Source organism: Melopsittacus undulatus, chromosome 4 (genome assembly GCF_012275295.1).
Source record: "Melopsittacus undulatus isolate bMelUnd1 chromosome 4, bMelUnd1.mat.Z, whole genome shotgun sequence".
Lineage (NCBI taxonomy): Eukaryota > Metazoa > Chordata > Aves > Psittaciformes > Psittaculidae > Melopsittacus > Melopsittacus undulatus.
The window spans coordinates 83,999,481-84,018,264 of NC_047530.1; the positions used below are offsets into that span (position 1 = coordinate 83,999,481).

The following is an 18,784-nucleotide window of genomic DNA, read 5'->3' on the forward strand; positions in this document are numbered from 1 at the left end:
CTCATTCAATTCTCTTCCCCCTCCCATATAAAAGGAGAAGAATTAAGAATACATTCCTCACACCAACTGCACTTAACACTTAAATGATTTAAAAACTTCACAAAAAGCACTGGATTTTTTTTTCCCATTTAATAATGCAGAAAACACATTAGGCTTCCAGTACCTAAAGGAAATGCCTATTTTATTCCAGAATACTTAGAGAGAATTGTACTAGCAAATTACTTCTTTGAAATTAAATTCTTTTCATCATGTATCAAACACTTAATTCTATTTATTTCAGCATGCCACCCAAGAAAAGTTGGTTAGTGCAGACAAAGCTGCTGGTTTTGTTGGTCTCACTGGCTTTCCTTCAGCCCCATGTAGCAAAATACAACTGCAGAAATTCCGTTATTAACAGTGAAATCTGCTGCTTAGTATAAAGAGGGTACAATAAATGTTCTATTTATTTTTGAGAGACATTGTTATTCCTTCTCTGGTGAGAGGCTTACAGTATATCTGAAAAATATTTATTTTGGGAAAGAAGTACTGCGACAACTATGAAAAACCCTGCAGCAAATAAAGGATTTGGGGTATTAGAGACCATAATTAAAATACATGTTTTTACGGCTTTGAATACTGGAATTCAGCTCGGTTTTGTTAGCAAAGCATTTAGGTTTAAGGTTTACTTCCTCACCAAAGCAGTCTTCAGGAGCCAGTAACCAGGAACCTGAACACTATCTCAGATCCACAAAACTTACTTTTGCAGCCAGTCAATGATCTTCTTCTTTGTTCTGAGGTGTGGCAGAGTGTATTTCTCCTCTCCATCTTTAAAATACTTCAAAGTAGGAAACCCCGAGATGTGGTATCTTTCTGCCAGCGCCTTGTTGACGGTAGCATCGACTGCTGCAAGGACACCTGGACTCTAGAACAGAGACCACTAACTGTAAATCCCAGCAACATTGGGGTGATCACTCATGATCTAGGTAAGTAATTCACCTTCTCAGGTTTTCAGCAGAGAGACACAGAAAAACAGAGTACCGATGCATGAAAAGGCAGGGACGTCTTATGGACTAAATGTAACCAGAGCGTTACGTGTTCTCCTCCCGTTTCTGACAAGACTCCCTTTATATAATTCACTTTATAATGCTCACAAGCTGTTCCCAGTAATGGCATTTTCTCCCACAAATCCTAATTTCTTTCAGAAGAAATGAGTATTGTTAAAGACAAGTTTACGTCAAGGTAAATTCATGTTTCATTAACTGGCAGGCATCTTTACATGGACCACCTTTACAGTCAAAGGAGAGCAGACGCTTGTGTGATTCATCTAACCTTTGTTTTTCCTCCTTCTCCAACAGCTACGTCTCCACTGAAGATGCCTAAAGCATAGGAGAGACTAATACTACTTCTCCTCTTGCATGGCGTACACAGTGACAGACTGAATCAATAACACTAATATTATTGGATCTCTTTGGCCATACTGATGGAGCACTTAAGATGAAGCTAATGGAGTGATGCAACCATAAAACAGGGTATTTGAAAGAGGGATCAACCCCTTTTGGGTTTTTTCCAAATCTAATTCATAAATAAAAGCCTGTATTTTTTCACATTCAATATCTTTAAGTAAAGGGAGAAAAAAAAAGTCCATTTTGGATTTGATCATATTATGTATAAGGCCTACAGCAGAATACATAAACACTCTTCAATTTTGTTTTCGTTCAAGACAGAATGTTCTTTCTCAGAGTTTGGCAGGGCTCATGCATTAGCGATGAGACTGTACTTTGGAAGCACATTCTGAAGGGTCCTGTGGGAGGATGAGAACAGCTGAATTTGTTGTAGGGAGAAAAGTCACTTTTATTACTCCAGTTATTTATTACTGATTATTTGAAGGATATAATAAAGGAAATTAGCTTACATCACTGGCTACATGGAGAAGCTCTGCAGCCTTCTCATATTCTGGCTTCATTTTCTTACAGTGCCCACACCCTGCCAAAAAAGAAAAAAAGGTCCAATTAAGTTGTACACGCTATGCTTATTCACTGACCCATTGAGCCATTATCAAAATCCAAGACCATGTGGTACAGGCTTACTAGAATTTAGTGTGGATTTTACTTAATTTATTTGTAAAGCTTTAGTACAATTTAGGATCTTTCCAAAGTGGTCACTATGGTTTAAACAAAGATTTTAATCTATTAAAAAATAATAATAAACCCCATGAATTTGTACCCACACACCTTTCCTCCCAGAAAGCACTATGAACACTCATCAAGTGCATTGCTTCTAAACATGTTCTTGGGCGAGGTACAACCTCACCCATTTTAGTTTCCAAATCTTTATCTGCTTCAGAAAGAAACACAGGCCCTCACGTGTCTTCCTGAGTTTAAACAGAGGCTTATGCTAACACAGCTTAATCGAGTAATGTAATTTGAATTAAACTGCACTGATAATAAGCCCTGCTTTACACTGGTGCAGCATGTCCCTCTAGCAAGGATTTGCACTGATTTAATCACATCAGTGTAATTACACCACCACATATGCTCTCAACATAAGCAGGGCCTGTAAAACAAAAATAATGGTGCTTTCTTGCTTGTGTGAAGTTCTCCAGAGTTCTGCCATTACTTCAGTGCTAAGTGTTGACATTACAAGAAAGTAACATGAATGCATGAGTGAGAAAAGCAGATTTGAAATAAATTCTTTGGCTGTAAATTAAACTGCTTTCAGCCGGTGCAATTGCTTCCAGACAAGCTGAACTTCCAGGACCAGGTGAGGTTCCTGCTGCAATGTGAAGTTACGCTTCAGCACCTTCAGTGTGACATTGGGCCTTCCAGACAGCCCCTTCCTCACCTCCACTATTGCACCCTAAGGCGCAAATGGATGGAGCAGCTGAGACTGACACGTGGCCAGGGTGAGTGATGGCTCACCAGAGATGTGCAGAGGTGGCACAAGGTGCATGGCATGACCCAGACATGCTGCAATCCCCTGCCCCAGTGAAATGTAATCCAATGCAATCCCCTGCCGTCCTTTTAGCTCTTGTTTGCAGCAGCAGCCAGCTTTTCTTTCTTCAGCTGTTATTGTTGGAAGGGGCACTTGAAAGCCCAGGCTTTGCTGAGCTTTTGAAAGTTGTATCCGAAAATACAGCTAGAAATCTGTTTCACTGCAGCTTCAGCAAAAGCCGTTTCTGAGGTGTTTGGGTAACAGGGCTGGGGCTATTTTTGCAACACTGTCCAAAAGAAAATAAACCAAAGACTGTGATTCTTAGTGCTGCTTTGATTTCCTCTAATGGGATGACTGCTGAAGCCAGCAGATGCAAACCTAAGCCTGAACTGAAACAGACAACCATGGTTTATACAGCACAAGTCAAAGAGCATTCTCAGCCAAAAAGCTGTAAGACATCCAGGTGTAACTTCACCACAGAAAACACAGACTTCAGCAGAGCTCCAACCACAACAGCACACCATAAAACACTTTCAGGGCATGTTTATCTACAGGGTGGACGCATTTGAATAAAGGCTGCAAATCCTACCTGAGAATTACAGCAAATACCCAAATGGTTGATTGCAGACTAAACTCCAGTTCAAACACCAGCTAACGTTCATCGCACTTAGTCATCCACATAGCAACCACAGCATTAAAAAGCCTCATGTCCTCCTTCTGAGCAAAACCCCAATGCTTTAACATGGTAGGCACAGCAAAACAAGAGGATCTCAGCTAGAGAAGGAAGCTTTGCTTTGGTTTTACATGGTGGTGGGAGCACATGCCACCAAGCTGATAACCTGATCCAACAGCTTCAGAGGTGAATTCAGGAAGAAACTGGAAAAGGCTGAGGAAGAGCTACTTTCTCAACACTGCTTGTCTTGGTTAAGAGCACAAAAGAGGCTGGCAAAATGATTTATTTGCCACCCACAGAAAACTTACGGGCATATGGCTTTGTGGAAGGGGCTGACGGTTCCCTTTGACATCTGCTTGAGTTGATTTATGTCTTCTTTAGGAGCAAGGAACTTTATTCATACGCATTTCATGCTCTTCCTCAGTTCTAAACAAAGGGCATTTTGAGTCCCAGTTCGGATACCTGGGAAACTCTCTGAATTAGCTAGCTCAAATTCGTATAAAAAGTTATTTTTCTGCAGGGGTGGTTTCACCTTGTGGGCTTTACACAGCATGTCCTCCAGCCAGAGCAAGCTTCATGCTGCAGTCTAGATAGAGGATCCACACAATCTACACTATATTGCACAATCATTAATATTAGATCTGATCAGCTAACAGCATCAAACAATCTGAGTTTTCACAAAATTATGCAGAGGGGAAAAAAGCCCACCATAAATCAAACAAGTTAGGCATACTTTGTGCAGGAAATAAAAATAAACCAAAGCCTCTGAAATTCATGTAAGTAATGTTTTGGAGAAAGATATCCAGACTATAAAATGTGACTGTTCTGGGTTCTTTTATGAACATTACACAGACACAGCACTACTGACTGGTCCACAAAGCCAACTCACTCATGCTTAAAATAAAGGGGAACCAGGATCAGATCTTTAAAGGCACTTAAACACAAAGTGAAGCCTCAAACCTTTATTATGCAATGCTTGTTCTACCCCTGACAGAGGACAGCACAATATGCCAGCCTGGAAAAAAAGCCACCACATTAAACTGAATCTGAAAAAGGGACAACAAATCTTAAGAGCTTCTCCCACTCTAAATGAAGCTTCTTCTTTGCCCATCTTTATAATAATTCTGCTATTGCATGCTACAGCCTGCTTCCACCTACCATTGCAGAAAAGGGAAAATATGAATTAGAAGTCAGACCTACACACTGCAAATCAATTCATCTCTCCTATGATTATTTATCCTACCTTTCAATAATCCTGTGAAGATTGCCATTAGACTCTCAAGACCAATGAAAAAGTCATTTAAATTAATTCCAAGGTCACTACCTCTCCTTTGATTGCTACATTAGCTCATCCAGCAGCAGCTGTATCTCTCTGTGCTGAGCTCCTCTAGTTTTCGACATTTTCTGTTCATAAAATGAATAGGAAAATACCAATAACCTTACAGGCCCTTAGCCCAGATGATCAAATGTACTGCATATAGTCTTCTGGGACAGTGGAAGGAAGACTGAAGGTCTGTGGTGAGCATTTGTGATAGATGGGCTCTTAGAAGATGCACTGTCATGTCAAGTGTATACTGACATTAAAACTAGAAGACTAAGCAAGTGAAGTGACTTGTTCAATCCCAGGTGAGAAGAGAAAGGTCAGAGTCAACTCAAGGATGCCCTGCAGCCTACTCCAAGCACTGACATCCTCTGAGCCACTTTGTGTGATGGCTGGTGGAAACACCAAGGGACTTGCAGGTGTCTACAGAAGAGAACTCCAGGAGTCTTGGTCTTTTCTCACACAAGACAAGTAGCTTCCCTGGAGGTGCAAGTCATAGTTAACCTCCATCTAGCAGCAGAAACGAGTTGGGGTTCAGTGTGTGGCTTCGGTGAACAGCTCTGAACTGGTCAACTTCTTTGACCTCTCAATGACTTACCTAGCTCCTCTTGCACAAAAGAAGCCCCAAGCTGCAAGAGCCAAGGCTACAATGGGTAAGAGCACACAGAATAAATGAAAAGGAGTGTTACAAGACAGGAAAGAAGTCAAGACTTCAAAAAATCAGTGCTAGAACATCTGGCACAAGACAGGCCCTTGCTAACCTTTTTTAAAACAAATGTCTAAATGAAGCAAGTATTCTGTTTTCACAGTTTATTTATAATCAATCTCTCATTTGCACTGCACAGCCAGGCAGATAAACAGCTCCTTCTGTCAGTGCAGTTGTTGTCTCACAGCTTAGCTTAGCTGCACCCCAAGAACGATGGCAATAAAAGGTCTCCACATAACCCCAGTGCGGACAAGTCTTCCCTCTAGAATATACACCGTAGGGTAGAGGACAATGCTCACTTAGCACTTCCCCATTCTCAGAGTGTGACCATATGCAAGTGCAGAGGCAAAGGCCAAGTGTGGACAGGGCAATTCTAACATGCAAGGGAGAGCACGAAGGGAAGGTTAACAAATGTACCAAACAACTTTTTTTACAAGTAAATATCTCTGCTCAGCACCATAGCAAAGGCTCACAGTACAAAGCACAGTTGCTCCAAACGTTTTCAATGCAAACCTTTCTACTGTCAAAACCAAGTTTTGCCTGCAGAATACAGGCAGAAAACCAGACAAGCAGCTCTAGCTAAGCTCCTGTATATGCTGTCTTAGTGCTGTCCCCAGAATATAAATCTCTTTCTCACTGTCATTCACTGTTTGCTTCTTTCAGGTTATTAACAGCAATATAAATAAACACAGTGCTTTTGGTCATGTCTGCTCATTTCAAGACAACATTGAGCATCTGAAGTGTACATGACAAGCAAGAGATAAAAGCCAACATCCAGGCGCTTGTGGACAAGGGATTTCTGACATGGAGAACCCTTGAGATAAATTGCAAAAAAGATTTTAAAGAATCATTACATTTCTGCCATCGATATTCTGCTTGAGTACTATTATCATGTACCAGTTATTTGCTGTATCATGCCATCCCTACATCCATCTACAGCAGCATACCAAAAATACCTCCATTAGCCTGATGAGAAAACAGATTTGGAGCACAAAGCATGTTCTGCTTTCAGCAACTGCAGCTGGCAGCTCAGACTACACTCAGAACAGTTACAGACAACTTCAAGAAAAGGCAGATAAAAAAATCTCAAAAAGTTCAGATGCACCCTCACTCTCTAAATATTTAGCACCTGAGAATACACCTTTGCTTTCTCCATCCCTAATCCCAGAGAGGCAGTGACCTCTTAACACAGCAGAATAGCCAGCCCTTACCCGTGCCCTGTTGTTAAGTTCCAACATACACCTGCATACATATATATATATATAAAAAAAAAGAGTATGTACACGGAGGGGAGACACAATCCTTGGAGCTGGATCAAGGGTACACACAAGTCTCATCCCTCTCATCATGCATGTGAGTACGCAAATGCATTCTCTTCTGCCATGGAAGTCTAACACGCAAAGACTTCAAACACGTCATGTAAAAGAGTAACTCCAAGGTTTGACACAAGGCAGCTCACAGTTCTTTCAGCAGTGTAGGAGAGCATAAACTACAACAGCTGCAGATCCCCTTGTATAATTTAGCCATCTGCATTGCAGACATCTGATGGGAAATCACAAATTTGGCAGGAAGAAAGAACGACAAAAGCAGATGTTTCTCCCCATAATCACAGGTATAAATTTGCAAGTGTGTTGGCTGCATGTTCACTTAACAGTCATAAAGGTCATAACTATCACGTCATGCCCTGATATCCAGGTTTCTGCTTTTTAAAGAAATAATCACCTTATGAAGGATCAGAAGCTCAAGATATGTTATTCATTCTTTTCCTTCTGGGTACTTCCTCCCACAAAACCATCCATCTCCTTCTCACGAGCATTGTCCATCTAGGCAAAATTCCAGATACATAAAGACGTTTCAAGGCTTGATGCTTTCTTGTAAGATGAGGAGGAGCAGCTTCAACCTCTTTAACATGATACTGAATTCAGATTTTCAACCACTATAAATGTGACCACATGTACACAAATTCAGACCCCACATCTCACTACTGTACTTTTAAAGGCAGGTTTGATCTGAGCAAATCTGACATTGCTTAGAGATCAGTGACAAGCAAACAGCTTTACGGGTTCACCAAGGACAAAGCCTGTGAAAGGTCATCATAAAAATGACTCTGAGGAGCTAGAAGGAAAATTCTTCAGCAGTTTGGATTGTTGCAGTCATGCTACATTTATGTGGTTGCAGCCTGACGCCTCAGCTGTGTGGGCTGCTCAGTTCATCCAAGTGACAGGAGAGCAGTACAGCACCTCGTTCCTGCCATTATCACCACCTCACTGGCATTACCACAGACTCACAGTGCAGTCAATCTGGGCACACAATGATCTGTGGAAATCCAGTCCCAGCTTGTGCACACAGAAGAAAGCCCCTGTCTACTTCCAGCAGCTCCTCAGTGAGAAGTCAAGGCATGAAATGACTACAAATTGGTCACCCCTTCTCCTGTCTGTATCACTTGCTGAAGCAGTAGTGACCCCACACCAGCCACGGTCTCTCTTGGGAGCACCTCATGCATGTGCGGCAAAGCACACATGGCAGGCACAGACGTCTTTGGGGGAAAGTCTTGTGGTGCTGAGAATAACAGAATGGCACAGCATGGGTCACTACCAAATGATTCAGACACCAACTCCTGATCAGGCCACAGGAGCAGGCCAACATCACATGAAATACCTGACACCTGCCTGGTACATGAGGATGCACGCTGAGCAAGCCAAGCCTCATGCCCCTACCTGTTCACCTTGGCCGTAGAGGTGAAAGCATCTGAAATCCAGCTCTTAATCGTGTTTCCCACTCGGGCATAGCTGTGTGTCGTCGTGTGTGTCCCGTCCCCGTCCCCCCCCACCCCGCATCACTGGAATTGCTCAGCAGAAGATTTATAACAGATTTATGTTATAGTTACAGTACAAGTTCGGATTATTTATTTTTTTAAAAGATAGTCAGATCACTGCATTACATAAATCAGATCAAACTGAGAAGATAGTTTAACCAAATGTATTCTCCATGAACCCTGTCTGCATCCATGCCAGCTCCAGCAGAAGGGATACCCTGAGCCAGCAACACACCTAAGCAGGGGAAGGCTTGGCACACAGGGGGAGAAACCCAGAGCAGGTCTTGCTGGCTGCCTGCATGGGATTTAAGACAACAGCTTTGATGAACTGCATAACACGTGGTTTTGCCTTCATTTCTGGTCACACTGAAGCATATCTTCTTTTGATGTAAAGGCACAGGGGAAAGGGTGAATATTCTCCAAGGCTAACCTCAGTCACAGGCTGCTACCTCCCAGGGATGCCAGAGAGTTAAGCAGAGAGAGATATTTCTGCTCTATCTTGCCCTCAGGGTGCTCTCTCTGCTTTTAACCTCACAGGGAGCCCTGGCTGAGCCAGGCTCCTGAAATTAGACATTGAAAAATATACTTCCATCTGCAACGGCAGAGACTCCAGCATGCATCTAGGAATGCTCTTTAAGCTAGCCACCATCTTTATTCAAAAGAAACTAACAACAAAAATCACATGGTTCCTTATTTCCATTCCAAATCTAGCTTCAGCTTCCAGCTACTGCAGATCATGCTGCATGTATATACCCTCTTGATCAAAACTATACGGTGTGACTGGCAGAAATCAGTGTTGGAAGATGATGGTGCCTCCTACTATCCCTTTTGGGTGGGGAAAAAAGTGAAGGAAGGTGGATCAGCTGGCATCAGGAGATATGAATTACACTTCCTACACCAGATTAGAAGAACAGGGCCCTGAGTAGGTGTTAAAATTAATCTTCCCCTATTGAAATGTGAGAGAGACAACACCATGACTGCCGTAAGGTGAAATTGTTGAGAGCTGATGAAAAATACCTCCAGAAGGTTTCCTTCTCAATTAAACCATAATTATTCCACATCCCAAAAGATCTCTTCTCTCTCCCCTCAACCCCCTTCATTGCCACATGATCAACATAATTTTGCCTTGGGGAAGGAATAGGAGTTGCATGGCTTTCATTCACACTCTTACCCCTTTAGAAGACTAGACTATATACTTTGGATTTAGCAAAAAAAAAAAAAAAAAAACAAACCAGAGAACAGAGGTTAGATAAGATAGCTTTGAATGTTCAGCCCAGGAAAACAGCATAGCAAGCAAATGATTTCTTAGGATGCAACCTATATATAACATCAGAAAAATTGATGCAATGCAAAGGGATCTTCCTAAGAAAGCACTTGAGTTCATGGAGCAAGGGTGTTGGAAGCAATAATGACATTGGCTATTACTGTGAAGATACCTATAAAGAACACAAGCTTTTTGTCCAAAATCAGAGCAGAAGTGGTTAGCAGCTGAGATGCATTCAGCCATGTAGAAGTTTGATGGGATGCTCACTCATCACAAGCAGTCAGGACCCCAGAAGACACCTCCATCATCAGCGCAATACCTCAGTATCAAAGCAATGGATTCATTTATTAGCAACTCTGAAAGACAGCATCACTTGTCAAGTCACCAGCTGTAAGGGCACAAGGAGTAGACAGGGAGACAATCTTTCACTGCAGGTTTCTCTGTCCATTATTTGCCCTTTAAGTAAGTCTTCTGCCTTCTACAGGATAATAAAAAAAGAAGGCATATTTAAGAAGATAAACTTGATAATGAAAACTCTGTTGGTAATGATTCAAGTAGCAGAGATACTGTAAAGCATTTTCCAAATGAGAGCCCTGCACTGCATATTAAGTTTATCCAGGCAAGAAACTTAATTTCAGAAGAAATAAACCTGGTGCATTAATTCTTAGAGCTAATTCCTACTGTTAACCTATCATTAGAGACAAGTGAAGTAAACCTATAAAAATAAGTTATGCTTCACTCCTATTACCACAAGAGCATTAAGGGTTTATACATACACTAGGGTCAAGCTTGCAGGACAATCACTCAATTGCCACTCTCAAATGTGGACTTTCACAGCTAAAATTGCAGAAGTCCTTCAAAAGACCACTATGAAAAGCTAAATAACCTACAAAAGACTGAGAGAAGGGGAGAATGGGGTACATCTCCCTTCAGCTGCCACCTCTCAGCTGCCCCTTTCCCCCACAGCAGTGGTAGCTACTCCTTTGCAATAGTCTGTTAGTCAGTAAGGACTTGTTAGAGGAGAGGGAAGGCAACAGTAATGTGAGAAATGAGGCAGCAAATCCCCAAAGAAACTGATGTTCCCTTCACACCACCTGCCACACATTCATGGAAAGATTTTTTTTTTCCTGGTTGGAACAGCCTTCACAAATGTCTTCTTTAATAGAGAAGCTAACTGCTCTCTATTGGAGGTAAGCACATAGCGATGCATTTTTAACAAATCCCACAAATTTCACAAAACCCTAGTAGTTACAGTTCAGCTCCTTTCTTTCCTCCTTTACTACTGTCCTGTAATATTGCTCTCAATACCCACAACTGCTAGCAAGTAAGTTATCCGGAGTACACGCTGTGTCCCCAGAACAGCACCATGGTACAGAGGAAGTTGAGAAGCAGCCTGAAGGCAAAGTCTGGATTTGCCACTCTTTCTGTTACAAAGCTGGACCAGAGAAAGGCAAGGCTCCCCCCTTCAAGTCCTGGTGCAGGCTGCAAGTCAATATCTATAGCTGTGATAATCTTGTCTGAGCTCTGTGCTCACCCAGTGGCAGATGAGGTTTCCTAAACTTGGGGGCCAAAAACCTGTCTACCACAAGCCAAGGAACACCAAGGGCAGAATGCTACTTTCATTGTGCTAACCCAGTCTTTGTCATATTCATATGTCTTCTGTACCCCAATTCTTGCAATACTGAAGCATCTTGCAGTCTGGAGGAGGCTTGCTAGATAAAACTCCTATGCAAAGTGAAATGTTATCTCCACTTCACAGACTAGAAACAAAGACAAATATTTAGCAACTTGGGTCATGATTGTATAAATCAAAGCAAGGCAAGGAACTAAACTTTTACACCTCCAGGCCAAGGCTATCACTTTTATCATTGGATCATCCTTTTTATGACCTTACCCTGCTCAAAGAGCACAATCTGTTTCACAAACTGCTTCAAAAAGACAATAATTTTATATGAACTGTGTGCTCTAGAATCAGAACACCAACATAAAAGAGACAATAGACTCAGTCATTACTGTCTTCACCTTTTTCATTAGGTATCCAATTAAGTTTTACTGCATAAGCTAGTTATTAGGATTTTTACACTCTCAATGTTCCTATTTATATTAAGTACCACTAAAAAAAAAACTTGCTATTTTTTTTTAAACTTTCAAGAAATGTAAGTGGGATTGTCATTAAAGGAAAAATCTGTGTGAGGGTCTTCCATTTTCCTGGTTTGCTGCATTTTCAAGAACTCCTGTTTTAACGTGGAATTAAATCTCCACTGAAATCATTGCTGTAATCAATCAAGCAGGTCATTGCACCAGCAGGTCACTGCACTGAACTGCTTACAGTCCCTGATATTTCTGGTGATATGCAAATATACATACATCCTGTTGCAGACTTACATGCTTTTAAATATTGATGAACCTAGTCTGAGTTGTCCCAGTCGCCCTCCCACTGATATCAACAGTCAGAACTTGCTCACTTCAGTGGAAGCAGATTCAGGAGCCTGAAAAGTTTACCTGTTTCTAACTGGTTTACATGAAGAATAGATCTGTTCTAGTAGCCAGCCAGTGACATACAGCTAAAAATACATACATACAATGAACAGAAAGTTGGCACAATTTACACATCTAGGGAAGAATTTTATTATACATTCCATTAAAAATGCACTAAAGCAATATTAAAGGTAGGCACCTAAGGGATATAAAAAGCCAGGAACAATGCTGAAACTGAAGATTTTTTCTTTTCACCTACCTGTCCAGACTCTTAAATAGCAACATTCATCATCTGAGTGCATTTGCACAACAATTCAATCTTTCAGTGACCAGGGCATTGTAACAACCTGTCCTGATATCTGCGCTGCCTCATCAAGAAACCCAGAGCTTGGTACTGTATACAACCCACATAACAGACCAGGAAGTCTGCCTCATTCAAAACTTCCTCTAATTACTCTGAGAGCAAGAACATTTTTGCAGGGTCTGGGAGGAAAAGGATCAAGCCCACAGCAAGCACCTTCACACATGCATGTCTCCATGTGTATCACCTCATGGATTAGCATACATGGCTTCATCACAGGGATATAGTATCTGCCAAGCTTCCAGATACACAAATACATGACCTGTCCAACACACTACAAACTTCCAGTAATCCTTTCAGACTGCAGCCAAGGTGCACAGAACTGTTTGCCTTTTTCTCCTTCACACTGCTGAATGGCAAACACAATTGTTTCTAAAGCACTACCCAGAAAGTCCCTTTTCAAAAGCAGAGTTCATTCATGAGGCTGTATTGTCAAACCTCATAAAGGCCTTTCAGGAAACTCTGAAGCAAACCCTTGACTGAGAGCTACATCCTGTCAAAGTTCTGGCTTCCAGCTCCCTGTGCTAAAGTGCATTTTGAAAACATGGTTCTTCTTTTTAGCTTCTGCTGTTCAGTAAGTTCTTCTCACACACAGTTATCTTTGATCAAGGACTGATCAACATTATGCAACTGGAAGCAACAGCAAAATGCAGATGTGGAAGAATACTGAAAGCTGTCAATGCTCCTCCTAGGAAACTACCTCAGCAAGGACACTAGGCAGATGTACAGCTTTTCTTTGAAACACCTGAACTGGCTGGTGCCAAGGCAGAGGCCCAAAGGCAGAGGCCCAAAGGAAGACCTTTGGTGATGAAAGAGTATTTTTCTCCGAAACTAAACTGATACCATCAACAGAGACAAGCAGAAGCTTCTTATGAAAAGCTACTGCTAGATGATATCAAATAAATTAAGGGGGCTCCTAGCACAGGTCTAACAGCTTCCCACCATGTGTCTTTATCCTAGAGGAAGTACATCTGAAGCAGATGCCAAAAGCTGTCTATGTAGCCACTGAACACAGCCAACATTTTATTTTAAAAATCACAGATGTCAGATATGACAGGGACAAACAAAAATGAAGGGCTGTCTCCATCCATTCCACATTTGGTGTCGCTTGTTGTTTGGATAACTCACAAACCTCTGATCTCCCCTCATGCAGCTATGTTGGTTTACATTTTGAAGAAAAATATCCTTGACTGAATCATGGATTAGAATGCAAACTTAAGTTTTCATTTATTTATTTATTTATTTATCACAGGCTGCCAATGTTGGGCTGCTGCTGACCTGTGCTAGAAAGGCTATTTTTTTTCAGGCTGCACAGTAAATTAATTCTTCAGCCTTTTCAACTCATGGCCTTTCTGTTGAGGCTGCCAGCAGACATACCAATTAGTGCTCATTGCAATGGTAGCTTGCTTTCATAAGGAACCAGTGGGGGTCTGAAGGGGAGACTTATTTATTTATAGTTGTAAAACACAGTTTGAAAAAACAGATTAGATTCTGTGCGTACATTTTGGGTTTGCTTTACTCTATATTGAAAGTGAGCAATGAATTCCTACGTTCTAATCTCACCACATGCAGCAATAACAAAAACAAGCCCACTGATACCAATGATGGTGTGCTGGGAGGGAGAGATCCAAGTCTGCTGCTTGGTTAGAAGCTGGAGGCCTTCATCTTGTACTGGGCTAATTGGTTGGCATTCTTAATAACGAGTCCACAAAGTGGCTTAAAACCTTGGATTTTAACACAGCAGAGGGAGGACGAAAAGAGTGAAGGGTGTGAAAAGATGTTTTTCAAAGCTAAATTGATAAAACAGCTCCCTATGCAATTAAAAACCTGCACAGCTGAATAGCTGGCTTTGGAAAGCACCAACTGTGCAATTTATCAGGTTGATTTATAAAGGGAGAGAAAATATTTGAGGACAGGAAAGGAATTTCATGGACTTTTCAACAACATATCAAAACTATAGTGCATTTTATCATCTCCAGATTGATTTTTGTGCTCATTTCTATTAGGGGAGGAGGAAGAAAAGCTGTATCATGGCTGCATTTCCAAAGCAGTTTCCAAGAACAAGTTAAGGAGTGAAAGGAAAAAAAATAAAAAAAAAAAAAATAAAAGGCCACATTTTCCCTGCCTTCCCTCCTTATGAAGGGAAGAAGGCCAGGATCTCACCAAAGATACTACTTGCTAACCTGAACTCCTACAACTGCAGCTCACATAGTCCCTGAAGACTGCTAGGAAGAGGGCTGGGAAAAAAACAGTTTTAATGTGAACTTCAGATCAGGGACAAGGAAGAAGTGTTGCAGGAAAAACACTCGTCTAGTTTAACCCTTTAAAAAGCAAACGTGCTCATACTAACAGGATAGCCAAAGCGCCTTTCCCCCTTTGTTACCTCTGGCACCAGTACTGGACCACAGACTTTGCTATGGCTGATATGGTATGATAAAGGGAAAAAGCTACCCAAGCAACCAACCGAGGTGACTGATGACCACCATTAATCAGACACTACTTAGATCTGTGCTTGCTGAACATACATGAGGAGGCTACAGCTCCTGGTGGCACCAAGACACTATTGTGCATGAGGCTGCAAGAACAGATACACTTTAAAATGTTAGCAATGTCATTTGTGTTAACAGAACATAATGAAAAGTAACTCCTGTGCATGAAAAGCAGACACTTTTAGAACCCATTTCTGAATTTAATTTCAATCCTAGACTTCAAACACTTCAGTAGCATTTGAATTATCAGTAATGTGGGTAGGTTTATTTTGTGCAAGACTCTGAGATGCGCTTTGGAGAAAAAAGCTGCAAAGATGTAGAAGGATAAGTCTGTGGGGTTTTGATTCCTTTGACAAGATCCAAGTCAGAAATGCTGTGACTTGCACTAATTTGGCAAATATTTTAGACAGAATTATTTCTAAAATTGCATTAGCCTCAGCAGTTTGATGGAGAAACCAAAAACACAAACAGGACTTTTTTGTGCTCAAGTGACTCAAGAGCATTTTCAATCCCACCAAGTCCCTATGTCACTAAAGCATTTAACAACACTTGACTGGCAGCATAACCCATATTTAGAGACATTCAGAACCCAGCTGTCATCTTGGGCAACTAAATAAATTGATCAGCTGTAGGCACAGATATCAAGCAGCACATACATGCACAACAGTCTTCATTCTCATTGCTAACAGAAGACTATCATAAGTGGCAAAGGTGCATTTACATTATGGTACAGAATTAGCTTTGGTTGGTGCAATACAATTTCTGTTACGGACTCAGAAATAGGCCCACGAACATAATTGTGCTAGCTCATGTTAGCAAATGTGATTAATCCAAGCAAAAACTCCAAATCCTTTCTGGGAAAGGTCCATTTATTTGTTCCTCTGTGTAATGCAGAAGATCTTAGCTCATAACTAAAATTTTTGAGTTCAACAGCAACACACAGAATAAACACTTTGGATGTCTGCAAGACTCCAGTCTGGATATATCCAGGATAACACTATGCTTGCCACCAGCAACTATGACATTTCAGCAAAATGCTTGGTAAGGAACACAACACTGCACACCCATCTCAGATGACTGGGGCGGGCAGAGTGCCTTCAGACTGCTGGCTGGTTGGGTTGCTGTTTACCTATGCTAAATATTCAGGTTTAAGGGCTTTTCAAAGGAGTTTCAGAAGGTTAAAAATCCTACTTTGTGTCCCTACTGACCTACAAAATGAAAGCAGGATGAACTCGTCCTGCCTACCCACACTCACCCACATTTCTCAGGGCCAGCAATAGCAGCACATCCTCTCTTCAACAGTTGTGCTAAATTACTGCAGAAAAGGTCTGTCATCTCTGGTAGCAAGAGGCTCAAGTTGCATGCTGCAGACCTCCTTGATGCATTTAAATCCCATGTACTTGCTCTAGGTGAGCCTAGTTATGCTAGGCTGCTCTTAACCCAAAATGCCATGACATTAATTGGGCTAGTAAGTGCTACTGATTGTAAATAATTATAGGGTGGTCCCCAGAGTTGATCATTAGTAGCCACAGGCATGGAAATCCAATTGAGCACATCCATCACAGTGCCTAATTCTGCAGTTCACAGCCATTTACGAGGGATATGTTTGTTTCAGCTGCACCTTCAGCAACTGGAGATTGTGGGGTGCTGAAGGGGAATAAAAGCTTCCAATTCCCCACACATCTTTTAATACTACACTCTATTAGTGCACTGGCCATCTGACTGTGCAATTAAAGGATCACTGAAATAATTCTCCCCCTAGTAAAAGAACTTCTCACAAACACAAAACTGATAATATCCTAGAAAAATTCCAAGTCACATGTATGATGCATGGTGACACAGGGTTTTAAGTGGTTGCTAATTCCAGGCCAGTGTTGAAAATCCCTTGTGTACTTTTAGTTACACAGACGTATATCCCAAGTTCTGGGCCTATTCTGTACATCTGTGTCAACATTTTTTTATTAATACGTAATTTTTAGGAAAAAAACCCAAACTTGCTCATCCTAAACTACCAAGGCTAAAACAAGCAAGATGTCCTCTATTTTTACCACTTGTTTTACTGGAGTAATTTATGTCCTAATATTCATAAGGTAATTCCATTAGCAGTTTAAGAAGTGCTAAGAGAAAATCTTTTAATCATGGAGATAACTGTTTATTACAGTTGTCTGTTACTAATTAGTTTGTAAGCCATACACTTTCTGCTGACGATGCCCAGAGAGAATTCTTACAAACACAGATCTTTTTACACATGTACAAGCTGGATTCTGCACAGGAATACCACTATGACCTGAATGTAAATAAAATGCCCCAAATATTCAAGTTGCATTTAAAGTTGAGTTGTTCTGCAAGGAACATTCTTTATCCCAATTCTGAGCAGGTGGAATATGTTATCATGAGACTGCAACAGCCTGATTCAGGCATTTGATTTACTTCTAAAGCATTTGCCAAAGTACTGCTATACCTTAGCACAGAATGTCCCTTAATACAAAACATACCTACCTGGAAGTGCTCCTCCTCTCCAAACATGTCATGCAGTATAATTACCTCTAAAACTGTATTATTTGCATTTTAGAAAATATTTTTAAAAACCCCAAACTGAAGAAAGCACTGTTCATATTTAAAACTAACTTAAAATTACTACAAAATCTGATTGTAGCTGTGTGCATTCATCTATTTTTAATCTGGCTTCCTAAAGAAATAACATTTGCAAGGCCAACTGTCGATTTCTTCCCCCTCTTCCTCCTCTCAAATCATAGAATCATAGAATAGTTAGGGTTGGAAAGGACCTCAAGATCATCTAGTTCCAACCCCCCTGCCATGGGCAGGGACACCTCACACTAAACCATATCACCCAAGGCTTCATCCAACCTGGTCTTGGACACTGCCAGGGATGGAGCATTCTCAGCCTCCCTGAGCAACCCATTCCAGTACCTCATCACCCTAACAGTAAAGAATTTCTTCCTTATACCCAGTCTAAACCTCTGTTGTTTAAGTTTCAACCCATTACCCCTTCTCCTGTCACTACAGTCCCTAATGAATAGTCCCTCCCCAGCATCCCTGTAGGCCCCCTTCAGATACTGGAAGGCTGCTATGAGGTCTCCACACAGCCTTCTCTTCTCCAGGCTGAACAGCCCCAACCTTCTCAGCCTGTCTTCATATGGGAGGTGCTCCAGTCCCCGATCATCCTCGTGGCCCTCCTCCGGACTTGTTCCATCAGTTCCATGTCCTTTTTCTGTTGAGGACACCAGAACTGCACACAATACTCCAAGTGAGACTGGACTCCATAGCCCATTTACAAGCCCCTAAAATGGCAGAGCTTTTCAAGACAACTAAACCTCTGTAAAACTTTGAAATCTGGGGGTAGACAGAGGACACATCCCAACCCACTGTGTACAGAGACAGAAAAAAGGGAAATTCAGCAGTTACATTTCTTGCTGGCAGCAGTTGCTTGGCCAAACCAGCAAGCATGCAGCTCCTGAAGAGCAGCAGCCCATGTTGTCACCTGCACACTGGGGTGCATGGAAATCTGGGGAAGGAAGGATTTGGGTAACGAACGAGAACTCCTGAGCAAACCAAGCTTCATCAGTTCTACTATTTGTGCTTCGGTTTTCAGACCAGGCATTAATCTCCGGTCCCACTTTCATTAGTATAAATAATCCCGTGAACACAGTGACAACACAGCAGTCAAGTCACCTGCTTTGGCGGATCAAATCCCTAGACATTTCATCAGGCAAAGCAAATTCATTATGGTGTGTTTTTCAAATGAG

General features: G+C 41.5%; 1 protein-coding gene across 1 annotated transcript in view; it reads right to left on the reverse strand.

Moving 5' to 3' along the window:
* Positions 1 to 18,784, reverse strand: part of PDIA5 (protein disulfide isomerase family A member 5) — a 102,545-nt gene that overhangs the window by 31,083 nt on the left and 52,678 nt on the right. The window contains 2 exon segments of the mRNA XM_034061332.1: positions 738 to 901; positions 1,892 to 1,962. Coding sequence (XP_033917223.1) covers positions 738 to 901; positions 1,892 to 1,962 — 235 coding nt within the window.